The 22,344-nt window shown below is 34.7% G+C and overlaps 1 protein-coding gene across 1 annotated transcript; it reads left to right on the forward strand.

The window, feature by feature from the left end:
• Positions 1-2,687: 2,687 nt before the first annotated feature.
• On the forward strand, positions 2,688-4,799 carry LOC115718857 (probable N-acetyltransferase HLS1). The gene is made up of 2 exons (XM_030647667.2): positions 2,688-3,511; positions 3,604-4,799. The coding sequence occupies exons 1-2, from the start codon at positions 3,332-3,334 to the stop codon at positions 4,600-4,602; spliced, it is 1,179 nt and encodes a 392-aa protein (XP_030503527.1). The 5' UTR covers positions 2,688-3,331; the 3' UTR covers positions 4,603-4,799.
• The last annotated feature ends 17,545 nt before the right edge of the window (positions 4,800-22,344 follow it).

A 22,344-nucleotide genomic window follows, 5' to 3' on the forward strand; every position in this document is an offset into this window, starting at 1 on the left:
ATGGATTTTCTCACTTTATTAACTTGTCGTGATGTTGAGGGAGAGTATCGGCGAGTGCCAAACTGTTGTGAATTGGCTGCCATGTTTGAGATAAGATTTCTGGCTTCTATTGGGGTTTTGTCTACCAATGCTCCTCCACTTGCTGCATCTATCATACTTCTCTCAAAAGGTAAGAGACCTTCATAAAAGTATTGAATTAGGAGCTGTTCACTGATTTGGTGATGAGGGCAACTAGCACACAACCTTTTAAATCTTTCCCAATATTCATAAAGTGACTCTCCAATAATTTGCTAAATTCCACAGATTTCTTTTTGGATGCTTCCAACTTTAGAGGCTGGAAAGTATCGTTCCAAGAAAACAGTCTTCATGTCATTTCATGTTTCAATAGTTTCCGGTGGTAGATAGTACAACTACTCTTTCGCAACATCTTGTAGCCAAAATAATATTCTTTTTTATATAAACTACCAAATAATTAAATTATATTATAAAATTTAGTTAATTTAAACTCAGAAGTGGACTCATAATTTTACTAATGTTGATGCAAAATTTAAATAACATATATGAATATAGCATATTTTAAATATTTTGGTAAAAAAAAATAAATATTATATGAATACTTAGAAATAAAAATAAATGAATAAATATATTAATATAATTGTTTTATCAATGTCTTAAAATTAAAAAATGGAATTCTTTGAATTTAATACAAAAAAAAAAAAAAAAAGTAAAATACATAAAAAATAATAAAAATATCAATATCCAAGTGGAGATTTAAATATTGCTAATAAAATAAAAATTTGAGGATCAATTTACCAAAATAAAATTTAGGGATAAATTCACTAAAATGTATATAATTCCGAGAGTAATTTACCAAAAAAATAAAATTTAAGACCAACTCACCAAAGCTTATATAATTCAAGAATCTACAGCATAAATAAGCTAAAAAAAAAATCAATATATAGGGACGGTTGGGGTTTCATGAGCCATTTTTAAGTGCTTTAGTGAAGATGAAGGGAGTGAGAAGTGTGAGATGGTGGGATTTTGTGATATTGGGAGTTTCTGTTTGATGTGCGCTTTTACTATTTTGCTTTTTTTATGAATCATTATATATATATTGAACTGGATAATCATTATATAGAACTCATCAATTAAGTGTTCTCACTTCTACCAGTATTATTATCTTATTTTATTATTATGAAATGGATATCAACAGGAAAAGGGAGAGCTTTACAATTTTTTTTTTTTTTGTTGCTGAAAGGGAGAGCTTTATAATTATTCAAATAAAACATTTCTTTTTGTGGGTAAGTAGGCCATACACATATATATTATATAAATATATGTTGGTATCCGTATTTGTTTTATGATTTTGCTTAATTAACTATATTTTGTCAATTTTAGTTTGCCTATTCTCATTTGAGGACAATATTGACGTGTTCAATCCGTACAATTATATATTGTATAATAATTTATTTAAATTCAAAGCCCTCTTTATAATTGACATAAAAAGAAAATTTTTAAGAGATGGTACTACTACCACAATTTGCAAAGCCTAAACATTAATGATACCATTTAATTAAAAAAATATATTTAATAGTACTATTGATATACTAATCATCATCCATTAACAAGTTTTTTGGTATGATCATTATATACCCTCTAGTTTTGTCGCGACATTAAGACAAGTTTCCACGCACCTTAGCTATAGGGGGGTGCGCTAGGCAAAAGCATTATGATTATAATACCAGAATTATAAATTATATATGCTTAATTAGCACAAATTGCAAATCAATGAATGAAGTGTATATATTTATATATGTATATTGTAGTGGGGGTTTCACTTTCACTTTCGAATCTCTCTACTTAAGTGTTTAGAGTCGAATAGTTATATATATGGACCACCACACACAAAGCCACCCATCATTCCCATTCAAATTTTCTAATCCGAAAATAACACACCAAAATATATAAAATAAAATCTTCGTTACAATAATGCCAAATGATCAGGACAAAAAAAAAAAAAAAACATTATTCTATGTGTTTTAGTTTCTCTTTCCATTCTCAAAAAAGCCTCTCAAACTAACTGAACCCCCCCAAAGCTGAATAATTAATTAACTAATCCCACCACAAAATCATCATGATCTATATAAAAAAATATATAAATATTAAATGCTTCTACATGCACCCCACGGGTTACACGTGGCAATCCGCCGACGCAATCTAAGCTCTTCAATTAGGTAAACTACATGATCTGTCGCCCTCTACGATCGATGATTGGCTATGATTAATTAAACACTAATCAGTTGGCTAGCTACTAACTATTAATTATAAGTTAGCTTTTCTCGTTAACAGGGATCATCAGGTTTGTTAATCCATGATTAGATATTCGAAGATATAATATTTTTTTTTCCTAATGGAACTCGCCGACTCATGTGTGTGTAAGTACGGTATCCATGTGTAGGGTTTAGTTATCTACATTTGTAATATGGTGGGGTTACGAATACTTGTATGGTTTTGGACCAAATGAATATGTAGTACAAATAAAGAATGATTAACAATTGTACTACATATATATACATGTGTATATGTATTTGCGTACATAGTCTTTTATTAATGTTATTTATTTAATTACTTTTATTAACTGACTATATTATTATTAACTATATATACGTGCAGATATATATACTCTCTTATGTGTGCATCATGGCGTGAGCCTGAGGTTATCCTAACGTGGATTGGCCTAACGAAACTAAGTTAGTGTATATTTCCATTTTGACATAATATTATTATAATAACTATTATTATGTAAAAATCTAATAAAGATAGAAGAATGAAAAGGCTATAGCTAGAGAGACAAAAAACACATCCTATAATTAAACCACCTTTTGTCTAGTATTATTAATTTCTTTTCAAAAGCCTAGGTTGATGTTGATGATCATGATATGATAGACAAACATTCCCTAGGCGGCCATGCCATTTTATACATATATAAATATAGTAATAAGCAAGTTTATCTCTCTCTTTCTCTCTCTCTCTCTCAAATCTCCATGTGTATATATATAAATGATTATAACCATCATCATCGATCATTTATTCATCGATCTTCGTACTAGTTAAGTTTCTCTATATATATATAAGTGTCTTTACTACTGTCCTTTCCTTATTAAGTGTACTACGATCTACTCCATCATCGATGAATCTCATCAAAATTACCAATCAAAAAAGAAACAACAACTGATTAATTTACCTAAATCGTTCAATATTATACACACATATATTTATTTATATAGTCTAGACTCTAGTAGTGTGTTTGTTATATATAGTTTTGAATAGAATGGGATTGAATAAGCCACGGCCGATAATTCGGAGCTACGATAAGCAAGTTGACAGAGCTAGAGTTGAAGACCTCGAACGAAGATGTGAGGTGGGCCCAACCGAACGAATTTTTCTCTTCACGGACACTATGGGTGACCCCATTTGTAGGATCCGCAACAGTCCGATGTATAAGATGCTGGTAATTAATTAATTAAATTAATTAATTACTCTATTATTATTATTATTTATTCTATATCAATAAAATAAAATATTAATAATGATTAATTTTAGGTAGCGGAGTTGGACAAGGAATTAGTTGGTGTGATTCAAGGCTCAATAAAAGTGGTCACAATGAATAAATTAGGAGTTAGCGGAGCCGGCGGAGCCAAGGTGGGTTACATCTTAGGCCTAAGGGTGTCCCCTCATCACAGACGAAAAGGGATTGGGTCGAGCCTGGTTCGAGAGGTAGAGGAGTGGTTCGTGTCGAACGAGGTTGATTATAGCTACATGGCAACCGAGAAGGACAACAAGGCCTCGGTGAAGCTCTTTGTTGAGAAATTTGGGTACAACAAGTTTAGGACTCCAGCAATTCTGGTCAACCCTGTTCAGAACAGGGCCTCACATATCTCGTCGAATGTGGAGATTTCCAAGGTTAAAGTGGAAGAAGCTGAGTGTTTGTACCGGAAATTCATGTCGTCCGCTGAGTTTTTTCCAAAGGACATAAACGACATATTGAGTAACAAGTTGAGCTTGGGGACATGGGTGGCCTACCCAAAAGGAGAGTCATTGGGTAGTAGTAGTAGCTGGGCCATGGTTAGTGTGTGGAACACTGGGGGACTTTTCAAGCTGTGGCTAGGGAAAGCTCCCTTATCGTGTTTAATTTATACCAAAAGTAGTAGATTGATTAGTAGATTATTCCCTTCTTCTTGCTTTAATAATAAGTTTATAATTAAGTTAGTACCTCCTTGCATACCAAACTTCTTTAACCCTTTTGGGTTTTATTTCATGTATGGAGTTCACTCCGAAGGTCCATTGTCCGGAAAGCTGGTCAGGAGTTTATGCCAATTCGTGCATAACATGGCTATAGCTTCCAAAGATTGTAAGGCAATAGTGACCGAAGTTGGTGGTCACGAGTTCGAGTTGAGACATCACATCCCACATTGGAAATTATTATCTTGTCCCGAAGATTTGTGGTGTATAAAAGCCTTGAAGATCAAGGACCATGAAGAGGAGGGGTTCACAAAAACTCCTCCATCAAAACCTCTTTTTGTAGACCCTAGAGAGGTATGAATTTAATTAATAATAATACTCAAATCAAATGAAATATATATATAACTTTTTACTATATAAATTTTCTCATTGATGTACAAGTTTCATACTATAGGCTTATTTTAAGATAGGTAAGACATTGACATTTATTTCATTTTTTGAGAATACATATATAGGTACGTTAACACAACCATATTTTTCAAAGCATACTTAGTCTCTTCTCTGGTTGGGAGTTTTCTCTTGTTACTTTCAAATATGGGTGACACAAGATCTTAAAAGATTTCCTTAATTAGGTGCCACCCTAGGTGTCCTTTTTATTTGCAAAGTCCATTTGGCTCTTCTCCTTCATGATTTCAGACTAATCAATAATAATCACCCTGGTGGTCCAACTTTTGTCCCCATGACCCTAATGTTACTACTCAAAATAATGATGGACCCCTCAATATAATATGCTTTATTTTCTCTTCCTTGTCCTTCATTGAATTGGGCACTTAATTAACGTGATATAATTATTAATATCTATAGATAGGCTATATATGTTGGTTACCACATGATTAATTTGCCCTTATATATATCCATTAACATATATGAACATGTGAATATACTGGGTTCTTAGGCCTTTTAACTTTTAAGTAGTAGTAGCAATGGTTGTAAATATATTAATATATATAAATATATATATAAGTATATAGTTTTGGTTTGTATGAGCGTACATTTGATAAGATTATTACAATTTTCATTTCATATAGTATTTTAAATATAATATTGAAAACACTTGTTTTAACCTCTTTAAGGTAATTAATCAAGGACTATTTATATGATAATGGTCACAATGATTATCATATATAAGATTAATGCACGACAGCGCAACAATACACGTACCATATGGTGCATCACGCAACTCTCTAATCACTAATTGGTTAAATTAAAAATCATGATACTCCGCATTTAGAATATAATCGATTCTATTTGTTTATCTTATTTAATTTAATCAATTAATGATACTATATATTGATACATGTACATTATCACGAGTATATATTTAATCATATTTTCTATTATCTTTTATCAGTATTAATATTTGGGTCATTTGTCATATATATTTTACATATATACATTAGAAACAGAATAATTATCTAATAATTATCATATTTTCTATTTTGAAGTAATTACTAATTAGTGATAACAAAATTGTGCATCAAATAACACAGGAACCTTTTCTATCAGCAGTTATAGACATATATATATATATATAATGTGTCATCACTATATATATATATATTTTAGCTATACATAATATTTAATAAATTACTATGAATTTTTTTTGTTTGTTTGTTTGTTTGTTTTTTTTCAAAATAGTGCGCACATTAAATTTTGTTTACTTTGTCATGATTACAATTAATTAAAAATGATCCAGTATATATATTCGTTTGTATAATTTACATGTATACATGTTAGATAGTATTTATAACTACAGTTTACATTTTAGTAATTAATCATGCTACGTGATATGCATTAATATTATTAATAATAAATATTGCATGGGAATATATTATTAATAGTACTTTCGCATAAAAAGGAAATAGAGATAATATATGTATATCAATTACATTATTAGTGCGATATGATCAAGTCCTGAAAATAGAGAATCATGGAAAGAAAAATGTGTACGCCATATACCTGTATAAGCTCGTGGTGGAGGCCAGGCCACCATCGTAAACCCTTTTCACATAAATGTCATATATATAAATCAGTTGTTTTTGGCTGATCATATATATAAAATCTAAAAAATAATAATGGGTCATGATCTTTTGCGAAGATTTCACAAAATTTCCAACTTTTGATAGAGTCGGGAGTGTATACGGCCCTTTTGAGCATCACAAGTTTAGCATCATAATGCTGTAACACCTTTTTTCTTATTCTTTGATATGAATAAGTTGTTTTGTACGTGTATGTGTGTGCAGTACTTGTTAAAAAACATTTTATAGTTTACAATCTTTTCCAATACCAAGTGTGGGGCACATACATTTTGTATAATTGGAATTTCTTTTTTTTTTTTTTTTTGGTAAATGTATAATTGGAATTAGTACAACACACTCCTCTCCTAGTCAAATAAGTAATTGTTTTTCCCACGACTCAGACCAATCATGCACCGCGTCGTGTGCCAGTGTGTTTGGGTCATAAATGTACATTTATTACATTTCTACACAAAATAAATTTACACCCATAGAACGATGTAAAAATCAAATTATACATATATATATATATACTATATAATTAGAAAAAATAGTATAATTATTTAAAATTTAAATTTGCAAGCAATATAAATATAATCTTTATTTTTAATAATATAAGTATTTAATGTTTATAAAATTATATATATATATTTTTTTTCAATTTTTACTCTGTTTTGAATTGTTAAAAGTAAATGCATTATAAAAGTTGTAGTCATAATTTTTCAGTTTAAGATATTACATGATTTTATCTAGACTCAATAATTTAGATTCTGGAATTTATATGTGTCATGTTTAATAAGACAATAATAAAATTTGTACCTAACAAAATCAAAAAAAAAAAAATTATAAATAATTATTAGATTTATACCACTTACAAACTTAAAATTTTGAGTACTTATACCTATATTTATTCTATATGTCAAATATGTACATTTAAATGTTTGAGGTATTTTAATTTGAGGACAATTTAATTGAAAGGTTGTCCTAAACATAAGCTATTGTGTTATTGATCGTCCTCAGTCCTGGAGACAAACATCAAAACTCGTCTAGATTATGAGCACATGTGCTTAAGATTTTATATATATAATATATGTGTACGTGGATATATTACATTCCTTTGATTGGAATATTTTGGATACATATATACATGGTAGTAATTGCTAATAAGAAAATTATACTACTACTTGTACCCGACGACATAGAACATGCATCAATTGATTATAATTAATAGGGATCATATGCATGTCACCTCGAATTAGTTTGAGTCTTTCAGAGAGAGGGGTCCAAAGTAGGACCCAAAAAGAAAATTCTAGAGTTGACTCCTAAGCCTATGGATTACGTACGTTAACATTTGATTGTTAACTTCATCACTATCCTAATAATTGAAACTACTTAAAATAGACCTAACTTAACCTAAACTAATACCTTTTTGCTTTTTCTTATTACGTTCCATGTAAGGACTCCTAGCTAAACTGTAATACTATAAAGGGGCAACCAACAGTCAGGATCGTCCCAAGCCACTTTGGCGCTTTGGACAAAAAAAAATTATTGGGCTGTTTTTTAAAAAAATAAATAAATAAATAATGTATAGTTGTAAAAATTTATTATATCATATTTTGACAAATAATAATTAGGCCTTCTTTTTTTTTTTGAATAAAATAAAATATAATATTTTTAAAAAATAAATTGGTTAGTGTGAAAAAATTACAATTAAATGTCCAGAATCAAATTAACGAAATTTTAAACAATTAAACAATTAGCAAGGATAGTTTTCGTTTTCCTTGCTTTATCCTTCCATGGCGAGGAAGAAAAAAGTGGGACGGAAACTAGTCAAGGAAGAAAAAAGTAGGACGGAAACTAGTCACTCGATTACCAGTCGAAGATGTTCTTGCAGGAATAAAAGGAGAAACAGAAGAAGTTGATGAATCTCATTCAACTAAGGGGCTGAATCTGATTGTGAAGATGGTTAGAATTCAGGATTTAATCGAGACAGAGGTTACAAACAGGTCAGGTAATAGCCGAGCTCAGAGTTGGGCTCAGGAGGTAGAAAACGAACAAAAGATGAACTTAGATAATCAACAATCTCCGAGGTCGGCAAAGCAAATTTGGGAGACTTTCACGAAGGAAAAAATTATGAAACAAGATCAACGACTTCTCTTCACAGATTGATTAGAGATGGCATCAAGATTGCTCAGGTAGACCTAGAGGAGGTACAAGAAGAGGAAAAATGCTGGAACTCAGCAGTCATTTGCAAGGTACTAGGAGCCAATCCACCTGTGTCTATTTTCGAAGGATTTGTTAAAAGGGTCTGGGGTCATTTTGGTGTAGTTCAGGTTAGCGAATTGTCTATGGGACTAATAATGGTGCGGTTCAATGATGAAGCAACTCGTGATCAGTTTGTGGAGGCAGGAGTTGTGCAATTTGATCGAAAACTAGTAATTGTTCGTCCTTGGTCTGCGGATTTAAATGCTTTGAATCTGGTTCGGACTGTTCCATTGTGGATCAGATTACATAATTTAGGGCTTCAATAGTCTAACTGAGCTTGTTAACACAATTGGAAAGCCAATTATGGTGGACCAACACACAAAGGATCAAACATGGTTGCAATTTGCTAGAGTTTTGGTTGAAATGGAAATCACGGATGCACCACCCCGATTCTTACATTATTTTAATGAATTTGCGCAACTCCAATAAGTTTGGTCACACCAAAGCTAACTGCAGGCATGATGAAATTGTGAAAATGAAGATAGAAAAACATCAGCACCAGCAGACACAAAAGAAAGAAACCAAGGAAAAGGCAGCAAGCAATCCTCAACAGGAATGGGAGATTCCAAAGAAAACAGTTCCAGTGTCAACAACAAGCCAACCTGGAAGTCCGAAGGAGATGGCAGAGAGCAGCAACCAACTCATTTAATCTTCTGCGGGATGAAGGTAGGGTAGCTTCTCAGGTAGCTACACTGAACACATAGATATTGTTGTTTCTGTTACTGCTGTGAGGGGATTGAATAAAATGGAGAAGCAGAATACTGTGTTTGATTTGTGCTATTCGAATAAAATAGGAGTTTGTGGGTTGTTGGAGACCAAACTTAAGAGTAATAAAATTATTGAGATGATGGTTAGGAGATTCACTAATTGGGATTGTTATATTAGTCCGATTGTTGAGAACAGGATATTAGTTATATGGAGGAAAAGTTTTACTCGGGTTATTATTGTTAGAGAAGATCCTCAGTTTGTTCATTGCTATGTGAAAAGGGCTAGCCATTCTGAAGCTATGAGTGTCACTTTTGTGTATGGTTTTAACACAGGTGAGGAAATAAAAGGGTTGTGGGAGGGGTTAATTAACCTTAAGGTCTCAACAAATCCTTGGTTAATAACAGGGGATTTCAATTCTTTATTCGACTTGGAGGATAAGAAGGGAGGCAAAGATGTCACTTTGAATGATATAAGGGATGCTACCAATTGGCTAGCTCAAAGTCACATGGATAGACTTCTTAAGACAGGTTCGGGTTACACTTGGACTAATAATCAAGAAGGGGATAAGAGGATCTATTCTAATATTGACCACACCTTTGTGAATAAAGATTGGACAGATAGCTTTCCTGTGACAAAAGCTCACTACAGCTGGGAGACCATTTCTGACCGCTATATGTGTGTTGTTTCGATGGCTACCAATGTGGAAATAGGGATCAAACCTTTCAGATACTATAATTTCTGGGCGAATCACCCAGACTTTAAAGAAGTAGTTCTTGAAAATTAGCACATATCGATGAGAAGAGAGGGAATGGTAGCTCTGCACTTGAAGCTTATGAGATTGAAGCACACTATCAAGAGGTTTAATAGAGAGAGAATTGGGGATATTGGGAAGAACTATCAAGAAGCAAAGGACCTCTACCTGCAAGCTAGAACTCAAGCTTAAGAACATCTGCATGATGTAACCTATCACCTGGCCAAGAAAGAGGCTGCTTTGACTTTTAATGCTCAAGAGAAGATGTATCATAGCTTCTTGAGACAGAGAAGCAAGGTTACCTGGTTATGCAAAGGGGATGAGAACAATGCCTTTTTCCATGCTTTCTGAAAAAAAAAAAAAAAAAAAAAAAGAAGCATGGAAAATAGCATTGTTACTTACACTAATGACCAAGGAGAGATCGTAGACGATTTTAGTGAAGTAGTAAGGCACTTCATAAAGCATTTCTAGGGTTATATGGGAACTAGCTCAAGTCCTACTCAAGACTTAAGAAAGGATTGCATGTTGATGGGGAACAAGCTTAATAGGGAGCAGCAACTGAATCTGATCAAACCTTTTACAAGCAAGGAAATAATGAAGGCTTTATTCAGTATTCCAGACTCTAAATCTCCTAGTCCACACGGTTACGGAGCTAGATTTTTCAAGACAATGTGGCCTGAAATTGGAGCTGAATTCACTAAAGCAGTGGAGAATTTTTTCATGACAGGTATAATGCCTCGGGAGCTTCATGCCACTATGATCACTCTCATCCCTAAGATAGAAAACCCTACCAAGGCAGTGGAGTTTAGACCAATAGCCTGCTGCTCAACAGTATACAAATGCATCTCTAAGTTGCTTTGTTTGAGACTTTCTCAAGTGCTTCCGGGATTGATTAATCAGAACCAAGGAGCTTTTGTGCAAGGGAGATCAATAGCTCATAATGTCATGATTCTTCAAGAACTCTTGAAGAATTACAAAAGGAAAAACATATGACCTAGATGCATAATCAAGGTGGACATTAGTAAAGCGTATGACACAGTTAATTGAGAATTCTTAGAGACGCTTTTGAATGAATTCAAACTTTTAGGTAGATTCCTCTCGTGGATTATGACATGTTTAAAAGCGACTTCTTACTCGGTCTTGATGAAGGGAAGAGTGTAAGTGAGTTTCCAAGGCAAGAAGGGGTTGGGACAAGGTGATCCTTTATCACCTCTCTTATTTATCTTAATAATGGAGTACTTGACCTGGAGATTACTTCTAGCAGCCAATCAACCTAATTTCAGATATCATCTGTTGTGCAAGAAACTAAGGATTGTTTATTTGAGTTTTGCGGATGACTTGATGATATTCTGCAAAGGGAATCTAGGCTGTATTCAGGTTGTTAAGGAGATTCAGGATGAATTCAGTGCAACATCTGGTCTTGCTATTAACATCAATAAATCACATCTCTACTTTGGGGGTGTGAAAGAGGATGTTAAGCAAGCTATGATGACAGAATTGGCTCTCCAAGAAGGATCTTATCCCCTCAATTACTTGGGCGTCCCTTGAGACCAACAAAGTGGAAAGCGAAAGATTGTGGTGTAATAATCAAGAAAATCAAGCAAAGACTCCATACTTGGGCTACTAGGCATCTCTCATTTGCCGGTAGGGCGCTCAACTCATTCACTCAGTCTTACTTGGGCTAAGGAACTATTGGATGAGCATTTTTATTTTACCGCATAGTGTCACAAAGGAGGTTGAAAAACTTTGTCGTGGATTCCTTTGGGGATGGAATGGGAGTAAAAGTAAACTCCATGTGGCTTCTTGAGAAAAAGTGTGTCTTCCTAAGGCTTTTGGTGGCCTTGGCTTCAAAGATGGTATCAAGTGGAATCAAGCCATTCTTGCTAAATATGTTTGGGCCATTTCCTCCAAAAGGGACATCCTATGGGTGAAATAGATCAATAATATTTATCTAAAGAGCAAGAATTGGTGGGATTATGAGCTCAAGAGTGACACTAGTTGGTATTGGAGGAAATTGTGTCATCTAAGGGACAAGTTCACTCGCGAAGACATTGCTAAAGCTGGGACTGGTACAACCCGATTCAAAGCCGCTCTGTTATATAACACAGCATATCTCAAACTCATTTTGAGTTAAGCAAGTATATTGGGTGCTCCCTTAACATGCCGAAGCATGGGTTCATCTTTTGGCAAGCAATCAACTCTCAGCTTTTAACTCGAGACAAGTTTGAGCAATTTCATATCACTCTTGACAGCCTCCATTGCCCGGTCTATGAAGCTGCAACAGAAAACAACTCCTAGTTATTTTTATATTGTTGGTTTTCTCAACAGGTTATGGAGCAGGTGTGTAGTTGGTTGGGGATAAAGAGATGGTCGACTGGTTTCCAAAGCTGGAAACAATGGCTGATTTTTAACAGCAGGGACAAGAAACATCGGATCCATGTGTCAATATTGGCAGCCATGATTTACTGCATTTGGAGCAATAGGAACAACTGTCTTTTTAACAAATTTTTGAGTACAAAGATTACACAGGATATCAAAGAAACAATGTATTATAGATTACATGTAGCTAAAAAAAGAAATATGAAAGACCATGAGAAGAGATACATAGAGAGAAGTTTATGTAATTCTTGTTTGTTGCCTAGCTTTTTGGTTTGTATAGCTTTGTAATTGTTTGTGGTTAATGAAGATTGTTTGTAACACCCTAACTAGCATAGGTGTATTACGTGATTTTTAAACATACTGTGCAGCTCGTTGCTAATCAACGAGGTTTATGGAAATCGTGATTAATTAAAATTTTTGCTTTTTAATTAAACTTATAAAATATTTTATACAAAAATACTCGGGATCCCGATTACAAAATACTTTACAAAAATTTTACTGTCTATTACAAAATACTTGTCGCCCAGCGACTAACTACAAAAGCGCTGTTGTCCCGAGGATCGTACGCTCCAGGCCTAACCGCCCCGACATGTACAATCTTCATCGGCTCGTCCTCACGGTTCTTCAACTTTGGCCTTGCCCTTACCTACACATGAACATAGCACTGTGAGTCGACAGACTCAGTAAGAAAAGCATAATCATAAACATACATAAATCCCGGGTTATGATTAGACGCCCATACCCCTGACCATTGCCCTAACTGCCGTGTCACACACGATACTGAGTCATGAACGTTCATAAGACGGTACTATTGACAAGTAACAACCTATACTCGGTACACTAGTCATACTCCAACTGCTAGTCATACTCTAGCCTGTACCGATGTGTTACAGTATCAGCCTATACTCAGTACACTGGTCATACTCCAGCTACTAGTCATACTCTAGCCTGTACTAATGTGATACGTCAAATAGTACAGTACCACCAACCATAGTATTAGCCTATACTCAGTACACTGGTCATACTCTAGCTGCTAGTCATACTCTAGCCTGTACCGATGTGATACAGTGTCAGCCTATACTCAGTACACTGGTCATACTCCAGCTGCTAGTCATACTCTAGCCTGTACTGATGTGACACAGTCGGATGGTACGAAGCCAACATACATATCTAATGTAACCTAATAGGCTTCCTACATGCACGCTAAACATGTAATACATATGCATACTATTATACTAATCTTACCTTGATTCCGAATTCAGGTGTGTCGGTCAACCTGAGTGGAACGAACTGTACAGCGGTTTACAAGCTCCTAAACCATAACAATCACAACACTATTAAGTGATACGCTAAATCACTTCCCGGGGACTTAAACTAGAAACTAAAAGTTTCCCTATCGATAAAAAGCATGGCAATACCCCAAATAACATAGAAACAAGAAAAACTAGGGTTCCAGAAAATCCCCCAACTGGCAGACCGGTTGCACAACCGGAATTCCGGTTCTGGGAATTCTTGAACCCCATCCGGAATTCCGGTTGCACATCCGAAATTCCGGTTCCTCGCAGGAATCACCAAAAATTCCACAACTCAATCAAATCAAACCCAAACCAAACCAAACCTTTCAGACCTGTTCTATATACCCCAAAGAACATAACCAAAGCATCAAAACAACCCACAACACACAGATACTAAAAATGCCATGTGAGCTCCAAGCTTTGAGTTCAAAACTCAAACTTGGCTAAAGCTCACCCACAAGCATCAAAACCAGTTAAAATCTACTCAATCATGCATATAATAACTTCTGAAAACACAGGAAATCGACCTTAACAAACACAGCAACAAAACTCCCAATTTCACTTTGAAAAACCATAGCTTTTGAACCAAAAATTCTCAAACTAGAACAAGGGTAACTAGCATGCATGAAACCTACATTAATCCATTCAATTCAAGCATAAAAACACAGAAACAACCTAGAACTACAGCAACAACAACATCTTCAAAATTAAACATGCAACCACCAACATTCATAATTTTCAAGAATTTTAAAGAGAAGAAGAGAAAGAGCTAACCTAGCTTGAATTGAACACAACAACACTTGAAATCTCAAGGAAGAAGGACCAAATCCCAGCTGCTCATAGGGGCCGAAAAATAGAGAGAGAATTTGAGAGAAAAAGATTTTTCTTTTAACTTTGGTTTTTCTCAACTTTCAAGCTTTGAATAAAATGAAAGTAAATGCATAAATGAATCCTTATTTCAGCCAAACAAATGCCACATAATCACATATCTTTTCCAATTACTAAGTCCACTAAAGGAAAAAATAACAATGGGACAAAATGACCATTTTGCCCCTCCACACTAAAATAACATAAAGGGCACTAAAGGGGTATTTTTGGGAAATTACAAATTCCCGGCCAATTCTGACATTCCCAATGTCTAAATAACCGTCCCACAATACTAACATACTAAGTTGTGATTTTACTGAGCCAAACACCGAGTTCCATGATACTGGGCACCGAAAATGCAAAATTATAAAATTCACTATATGACATAAAATGCATTTCAGAATTCAATAATAACAGTATAAATAATTATTTAAATATCTATAAATAATTTTCATAATCAGTCATAATTAACTGCTGATTTCCAAATTAAACTAAGCGGTCTTTACATTGTTCCTTCTTGATAAAAAAACAATTAGCAATAATACAAATCGAAGGAAAAATAGGGATGAACAGAGCAGGGCCGGTCCCGAGTTGAAATGGGTCATAGACAAAAAAATATTTTTTGGGCCCTTACTATATATAAATGATATTTTTAAAAATTATTAAAATAATATGCATATTTTTTAAAAAGGTATTTTTTTATTTGGACCCCTAAAATGAGTGGGCCCTAGGCGCGGGCCTGGAACAGAGTATGAATAATCAGAAGCTAATTGAAGCACTAAAACGATAAAGAAAAAACCCAGATATATACTGGTTCAAGTCTGATAGATCGATGTGATTTATGCATGGCTTTACTCCAGTTCTGGAACACCACCAAATCCTCTTTATTAATTGAGCAAAAATAGGTACAATACAGTCGAGATCAATTCTCTGATGACTTCTCTCAAAGTGTTTTAACTCTCACACTCTTACTGAAAAATATTATTCATCAACAGAAGATTCTTCTTATAACACCCACACTCAATCTCTCTCTTTTCTCTGTACCTCTCTCTTTCTACCTCTCAATCTTATCTCTCTCTCTATATATATATGTATATCTTTCAAAACTCAATTTGATCCTTCTACTAAAAATAATAAGTGTGGGTGGTATTTATAAGCTTAGGATCAAGATCCCAAAGTCGGTGGCTACAAGAAGTTAGGTTGTTAAGTTAGTTAGGCAATACTATGCCTAACTAACTTAACCAACTCTCTTTTGAGCGAGGTCTCCACATCAACATAAGTAGGAGTGCATCCAGGAACGAGTATGAGGGCCTTCGGAGTCACGGTTCAAGGGACTCGCTGAAGGACTTGAAAGAGAGCCAGCTGAGTCTACTATCTGGGACTATCTTCTAGGAGGAACAGCTAGCCATCGGAAACTCCTATTTAGAGGAGGACTAGCATTCCTGAAGGCCCTTCTCAAAAGGACAAGAAAGCCTTGTGGACTTGCTTTCGCGAGTTCACAACTTTCCAAAAATAAAAAATAGCTCCTGTAGACCTTTTTTTTGGATACCACAGTTAGTAATTAAAATTTAAAAATAGTATTTTTTTGGTAAGAAAATTTTGAAATCAATGATGCCTAGTCGGAGGTATCATATATATGGGAGTTGGTGTTTTTTATGATAAATCTTATATATATATATTTTTCTTGACGTGATAAATCTCATATATTTTAATTTAATTACTTCAACAAAAAATAATTAAGATATTATTTTACAAATACACAAATATAATAAAAAATAAAAAAAAATACAGTTGTACAGAATTTTAAATATTTTTATGATTTTATTTACAGAAAATATGGTCTTTTGATGTATTTTTTTATTGTACTCTTATTAATTTGTTGTTGATTTTTCGTTATTTTTTAGTTGTTGTTCTGTTGTTATTTTGATATTATTTTTTTGTTACTTTTATATAATTTTGGTGTTGTTTTTATAGAAAACCTTAAAACTGTAAAAAAAAATCTTTAAACGTAAAAATATAAAAAAATAATATATTATGTAATTATCTCAATTATTAATTATACTCCTAAAATATAATCTCATAATGTTATATTACGCATTATTAATTTTTAATTACAATATTCTAATACTAAATATATAACAATTACTTATAATTTTTACATGCAACAACAATTGTAAGGATAAGGAACAAATTCAAAAGATATTTAATTAACTGTAGATTTTGCCTAATTTACTCCCCTGTCTAGTGTAATGTTCACTTTCCTTTGCAACATCATTTTTTTTATATTATATTTTGGAAAATATAATATATAAAAAAAAAAATTAACTTTTCACTTGTTATACTACAATATATATAAAAAAAATTAACGAAAGGTACCATAATTCTACTTTCTTTTAAATTTTTATATTAATCGTTAAGTTTCACTTTTGACTAGATTAATAGTTTAAATTAATATAAAAAAAAATTTACGATTAATATACTTAATTTTTTTTATTTCCACGTAAAATACATATATACTTTGTGTATATTTAAAACTAAATATATCATAATTTTTTTTTGTGATGAAATTATCAAAAAATAGAACATTTATACTCATATGTAACTATTAATTGGTCAAAAAGTAATATTTTGTTATTTTCACCATAAAAATAGTATTTTTTTTTTAAATGAAATATCAACTTCGAATTAAAAGCATTATGAATACAAGAGAGCCTTTAAATTAGGCCAAACGTTATGTTCGAAAATGCTACAACCAGAAGAAAATCGAGCATGCCTAGCAATAGCATGAGCAACTCGATTTGCTAATCGTTTAATAAAACGTAACTTAACATCAATTAGAGACAACAATAAATCATGACAATCTTGAGTAATCAAGCCAAAAGTGGAGGACATTTCCTGGACAATAAGGAGACTATCAGTCTCAAGATCAACATTTTGCCAGTTGTTGCTCTTAATCCAACTAAGAGCTTCCTTAATTCCCAAAGTTTCCATGACTTCAGCAGAGTAAGTGCCAGCTTTGTAACATGTTTTAGCTTCAATAAGCTTGCCCAAATTATCTCTTGCTACAATACCGAAACCATAAGAATTTTCATGATGAAAAAGTGCAACATCTATATTAATCTTGATGTGATTTTCAGCGGGTTTAGTCCAAAGTTCGGCTCCATCATCACTATTATTGAAAGATAGAGATGATAGAGCAAATTTATCCTGAGCTTTTCGCCAATGATCAAGAGTGACAGAAGCTGAGGCTAAAACATCATTTGTGGTAGATTTTTGCTTGTTCCACACAGTATGATTTCGAGATTTCCATATAGCCCAACATAGCATTGTAGCCCTATAAACCTGATCCGTATCACTGGTTTGTTGCAGATTTTTGAACCAGCTTCCAACAGTAGATGAAGCAGCTATATTAATCGACACTCCAAACATAAACCAATAGGATTTTGTAAAATTGCAATGTAGGAGAGCATGGATTGCAGTCTCGGGGTGTGCATCTGGATATTGGGCTGAAATAGGCACATGTTTTGTAACAAGGTTCACACACGTGGGTAAGGAATCAGTAATAGCACGCCATTGGAAATTTGACACTTTAGGTGGGATCTTCAAGTGCCAAAATTTACGCCAGAACCAGAATTATGGCCTATGTCATTATTGTTGAATGAATGAATGGATTTAAAAAAAATAATAAAATAATAAAATAAACTAATAATACAATAAAGTGAAATTATGGCCTAAGAATAATTTTTCTTCAACAGCTTGTGCGGTGTTTGTATAATCGGGGATTTGAGGGTCCAAATTAGGCTTTTCCTCATATGAGATTTCTTCAATTTTAAATGATTCATGTTACACCCTAACTAACATAGGCGTATTACGTGATTTTTAAACATGCTGTGCAGCTCGTTGCTAATCAACGAGGTTTATGAAAAATGTGATTAATTAAAATTTTTGCTTTTTAATTAAACTTATAAATTAATATTACAAAAGACTCGGGATCCCGATTACAAAATCATTTACAAAAAGATTTAACTGTTTATACAAAATAATTGTCGCCTAGCGACTAGTTACAAAATCAGGCTCGCTGTCCCGATGATCGTACGCTCCAGGCCTAACCGCCCCGACATGTACAACTTTCATAAGCTCGCTCACGGTCCATCAGCTTTAGCCTTGCCTTTACCTACACATAAACGTAGAACTGTGAGTCGACAGACTCAGTAAGAAAAGCATAATAATACTCATACATAAATCCCGGTCATGATCAGACGCCCATACCCCTGATCACAACCCTAACTGCCGTGTCCAACACGATACTGAGTCCCGCTACTGCCGTGTCCATCACGGTACTCAGCCACTACTGCCGTGTCCAACACGGTACTGAGTTCTGAACGTTCATAGGGACGGTACTATTGACACGTAACAGCCTGATCGGTCGAACCGGTCATACTCCGGCTGCTGGTCATACTCTAGCCTGTACCGACGTGTTACTATATCCACCTGATCGGTCGAACCGGTCATACTCCGGCTGCTGGTCATACTTCAGCCTGTACCGACGGGATACGTCAATAGTACGGAACCACCAACCAAGTGTCAGCCTGATCGGTCGAACCGGTCATACTCCGGTTGCTGGTCATACTCCAACTTGTACCGACGTGACACAGTATCCGCCTGATCGGTCGAACCGATCATACTCCGGCTGCTGGTCATACTCCAGCCTGTACCGACGGGATACGGTTAGATGGCTCGAAGCCAACATACATAACTAATGTAATCTAACAGGCTTCCTACATGCTCGCTAAACATGTAATCTACATTTGCATACTGTTATACTAATCTTACCTGGATTCCGAATTCTGGTGTGCCGGTCAACCTGACTGGAACTTTAACTGCGCGCTGGATTACAGGCTCCTAAACCATAAAAATCACAACACTATAAGTGACACGCTAAATCACTTCCCGGGGACTTAAACTAGGAACTAAAAGTTTATCGATAAAAAGCATGGCAATACCCCCTAAAACATAAAATTGAGAAAATCTAGGGTTTCAGAATTTTCCCCAACCGGCAGACCGGTTGCGCAACCGGAATTCCGGTTCTGGAAAATTCAGAACCCCCATCCGGAATTCCGGATGCACAACCGGAATTCCGGTTCCTCGCAGGCAGCAAACTCAAAAATTCATAACTTGCACAATTCGACTCCAAATCAATTCAAACCTTCCAGACCTATTCCATATGACCCAAAGAACATTTCTAAGGCACCAAAACCACCCATATTGCACCATAGCAAAAAGTGCCATTAAAGCTCAAGCTTTGAGTTCTAAACTCAAACTTGAGTAAAATCACCTAACATGCATTCAAACCAGCTTGAATCTACTTAAACAAGCATATTATAACCTCTGAAAACAACTAAAAACATCAATAACATCACAGCAACAGATTATACAATTTCTTTCAAAAATCATATATTTAGCTTAGAAAAATCATAACTTTAAACAAGATAGCAAGCATGCATTAAAACCTAGATAATCCATTCATTTTAAACCTAATTAAGCTTCTGAAAACAACATATAAACACAGCAACAATCAGCCACCCAAAACTAACATGCAACCTATCATTTCACTTTAAAAACTTCAAGAAACATTATAGAAAGATGAAGAAAGCTTACTAGCAAATAGGAATCACTAAATCTGCTCAAAATGAGCTTGAATCACCAAGGAAAACTTCACCTCCTTGCTGCTCAAGAAGGGCCGAAAGGAGAGAGAGGGGTTGAGAGAGTTTTTGAATTTTCTAAGTTGTAATTTTTTTTTTTTTTTTGTAAAATGAAAAATGAATAAAAGACACCTATATCATTTTATTTCAGCCAATTATTAATAAAATAAACATTTATTTTCCATTTAATAAACTCACTAAAAGACAAAACATCATTGGGGCAAAAAGACCAATTTGCCCCTCCACACTAAAACCACATAAATAACTCTAAAGGGGTATTTTTGGGAAATTCTAAAATTCCGGCCATTCCCGACATTCCCAATGTCTAATAACCCGTCCCAGCTACTAACATACTAAGTTTTGTTTTCTACTGAGCCAAACACAGAGTTCTAAAATATCGGGCACCGAAAATGCAAAATATGAAAACTACTGAATGACATAAAAATGCATTTCTGAATTCAATAAATAACAGTATAATAAATTATTTAAATAGCTATAAATAATTTTCATAATTAATCATAATTAACTGCTAATTTCCAAATTAAACTAAGCGGGCTTTACAACTATCCCCCCCTTAAAAGGATTTCGTCCCCAAAATCTAACCTGAATAACTTTGGATATTGAGCTCTCATATCTGACTCTAGCTCCCAGGTGGCTTCCTCCACCTTGCTGTTTCTCCAGAGAACTTTGACCAATGCTATGGTCTTATTCCGAAGGACTTTATCCTTTCTATCCAAGATCTGCACTGGCTGTTCTTCATAAGTCATGTCTGGCTGCAGTTCTAGGCTCTCGTAACTGAGTATATGAGAGGGATCTGAAACGTATTTTCTCAACATCGAGACATGGAATAAGTTGTGAACTGCTGATAAGGCTGGAGGCAATGCTAACCGATATGCCACTTGACCTATCTTCTCGAGAATCTCGAAAGGTCCTGTAAATCTAAGGCATAACTTGCCTCTTTTCCCGAAACGTTTAATCCCCTTCATCGGAGATACCCGTAAAAACACATGTTCCCCTACTTGGAACTCAACATTTCTGCGTTTCGGATCTGCGTAACTCTTCTGTCTACTCTGTGAGGCAAGCATTCTAGCTTTTATCTTCTCTATTGCCTCATTGGTCCGTTGCACTGACTCTGGACCTAAGTATTTCCTCTCCCCTGTCTCATCCTAGTGGATGGGAGATCTACATTTCCTACCGTATAACAGTTCATAGGGAGCCATCCCTATCGTACTCTGGTAACTGTTGTTGTAAGAAAATTCTATCAACGGTAGATACTTATTCCATGAGCCTTCAAAATCCATAACACAGGCTCGCAACATGTCCTCCAATATCTGAATTGTCCTTTCGGACTGACCATCTGTCTGAGGATGGAATGCTGTACTAAATTTCAGCTTGTACCCATTGCTCGTTGCAAACTTGGCCAAAATTTGGAGGTGAACTTCGGATCTCTGTCCGAAACTATAGACTTCGGTACCCCGTGAAGTCTTACTATCTCTCTTACATACAACTCTGCCAACTGATCCACTGTAAATGTTGTTCTAACCGGCAGAAAATGAGCAGATTTCGTAAATCGATCCACCACTACCCAGATGGAATCAAATAAACCCATGGTCCTAGGTAACCCGACCACAAAATCCATCGTGATATCTTCCCATTTCCATTCTGGTAGGGTTAGAGGCTGCAACAACCCTGATGGTCTCTGATGTTCAGCCTTAATCTGCTGACAAGTGAGGCATCTCGATACGAATTCTACCAAATTCTTCTTCATACCGCTCCACCAGATGTACGGTTTAAGATCTTGGTACATCTTAGTGGTGCCGGGATGCAGAGAATACGGGGTAGAATGAGCCTCCTCAAAGATCTCATTCCTAAGTTCCACACTATTTGGAACACAAACCCTAGCTTTATACAAAAGCATCCCACTGTCTGACACTGAAAAGTCTTTGGCTTGACCAGCCAACACCTCCTCTCTGATCTTCACTAACTCTGGATCCGTCATCTGAACGACTTTTATTCTTTCCAATAGGTCAGATTGCAGCGTTAAGTTGTGAAGCTGACCT

This window comes from Cannabis sativa, chromosome 2, assembly GCF_029168945.1.
Source record: "Cannabis sativa cultivar Pink pepper isolate KNU-18-1 chromosome 2, ASM2916894v1, whole genome shotgun sequence".
NCBI lineage: Eukaryota > Viridiplantae > Streptophyta > Magnoliopsida > Rosales > Cannabaceae > Cannabis > Cannabis sativa.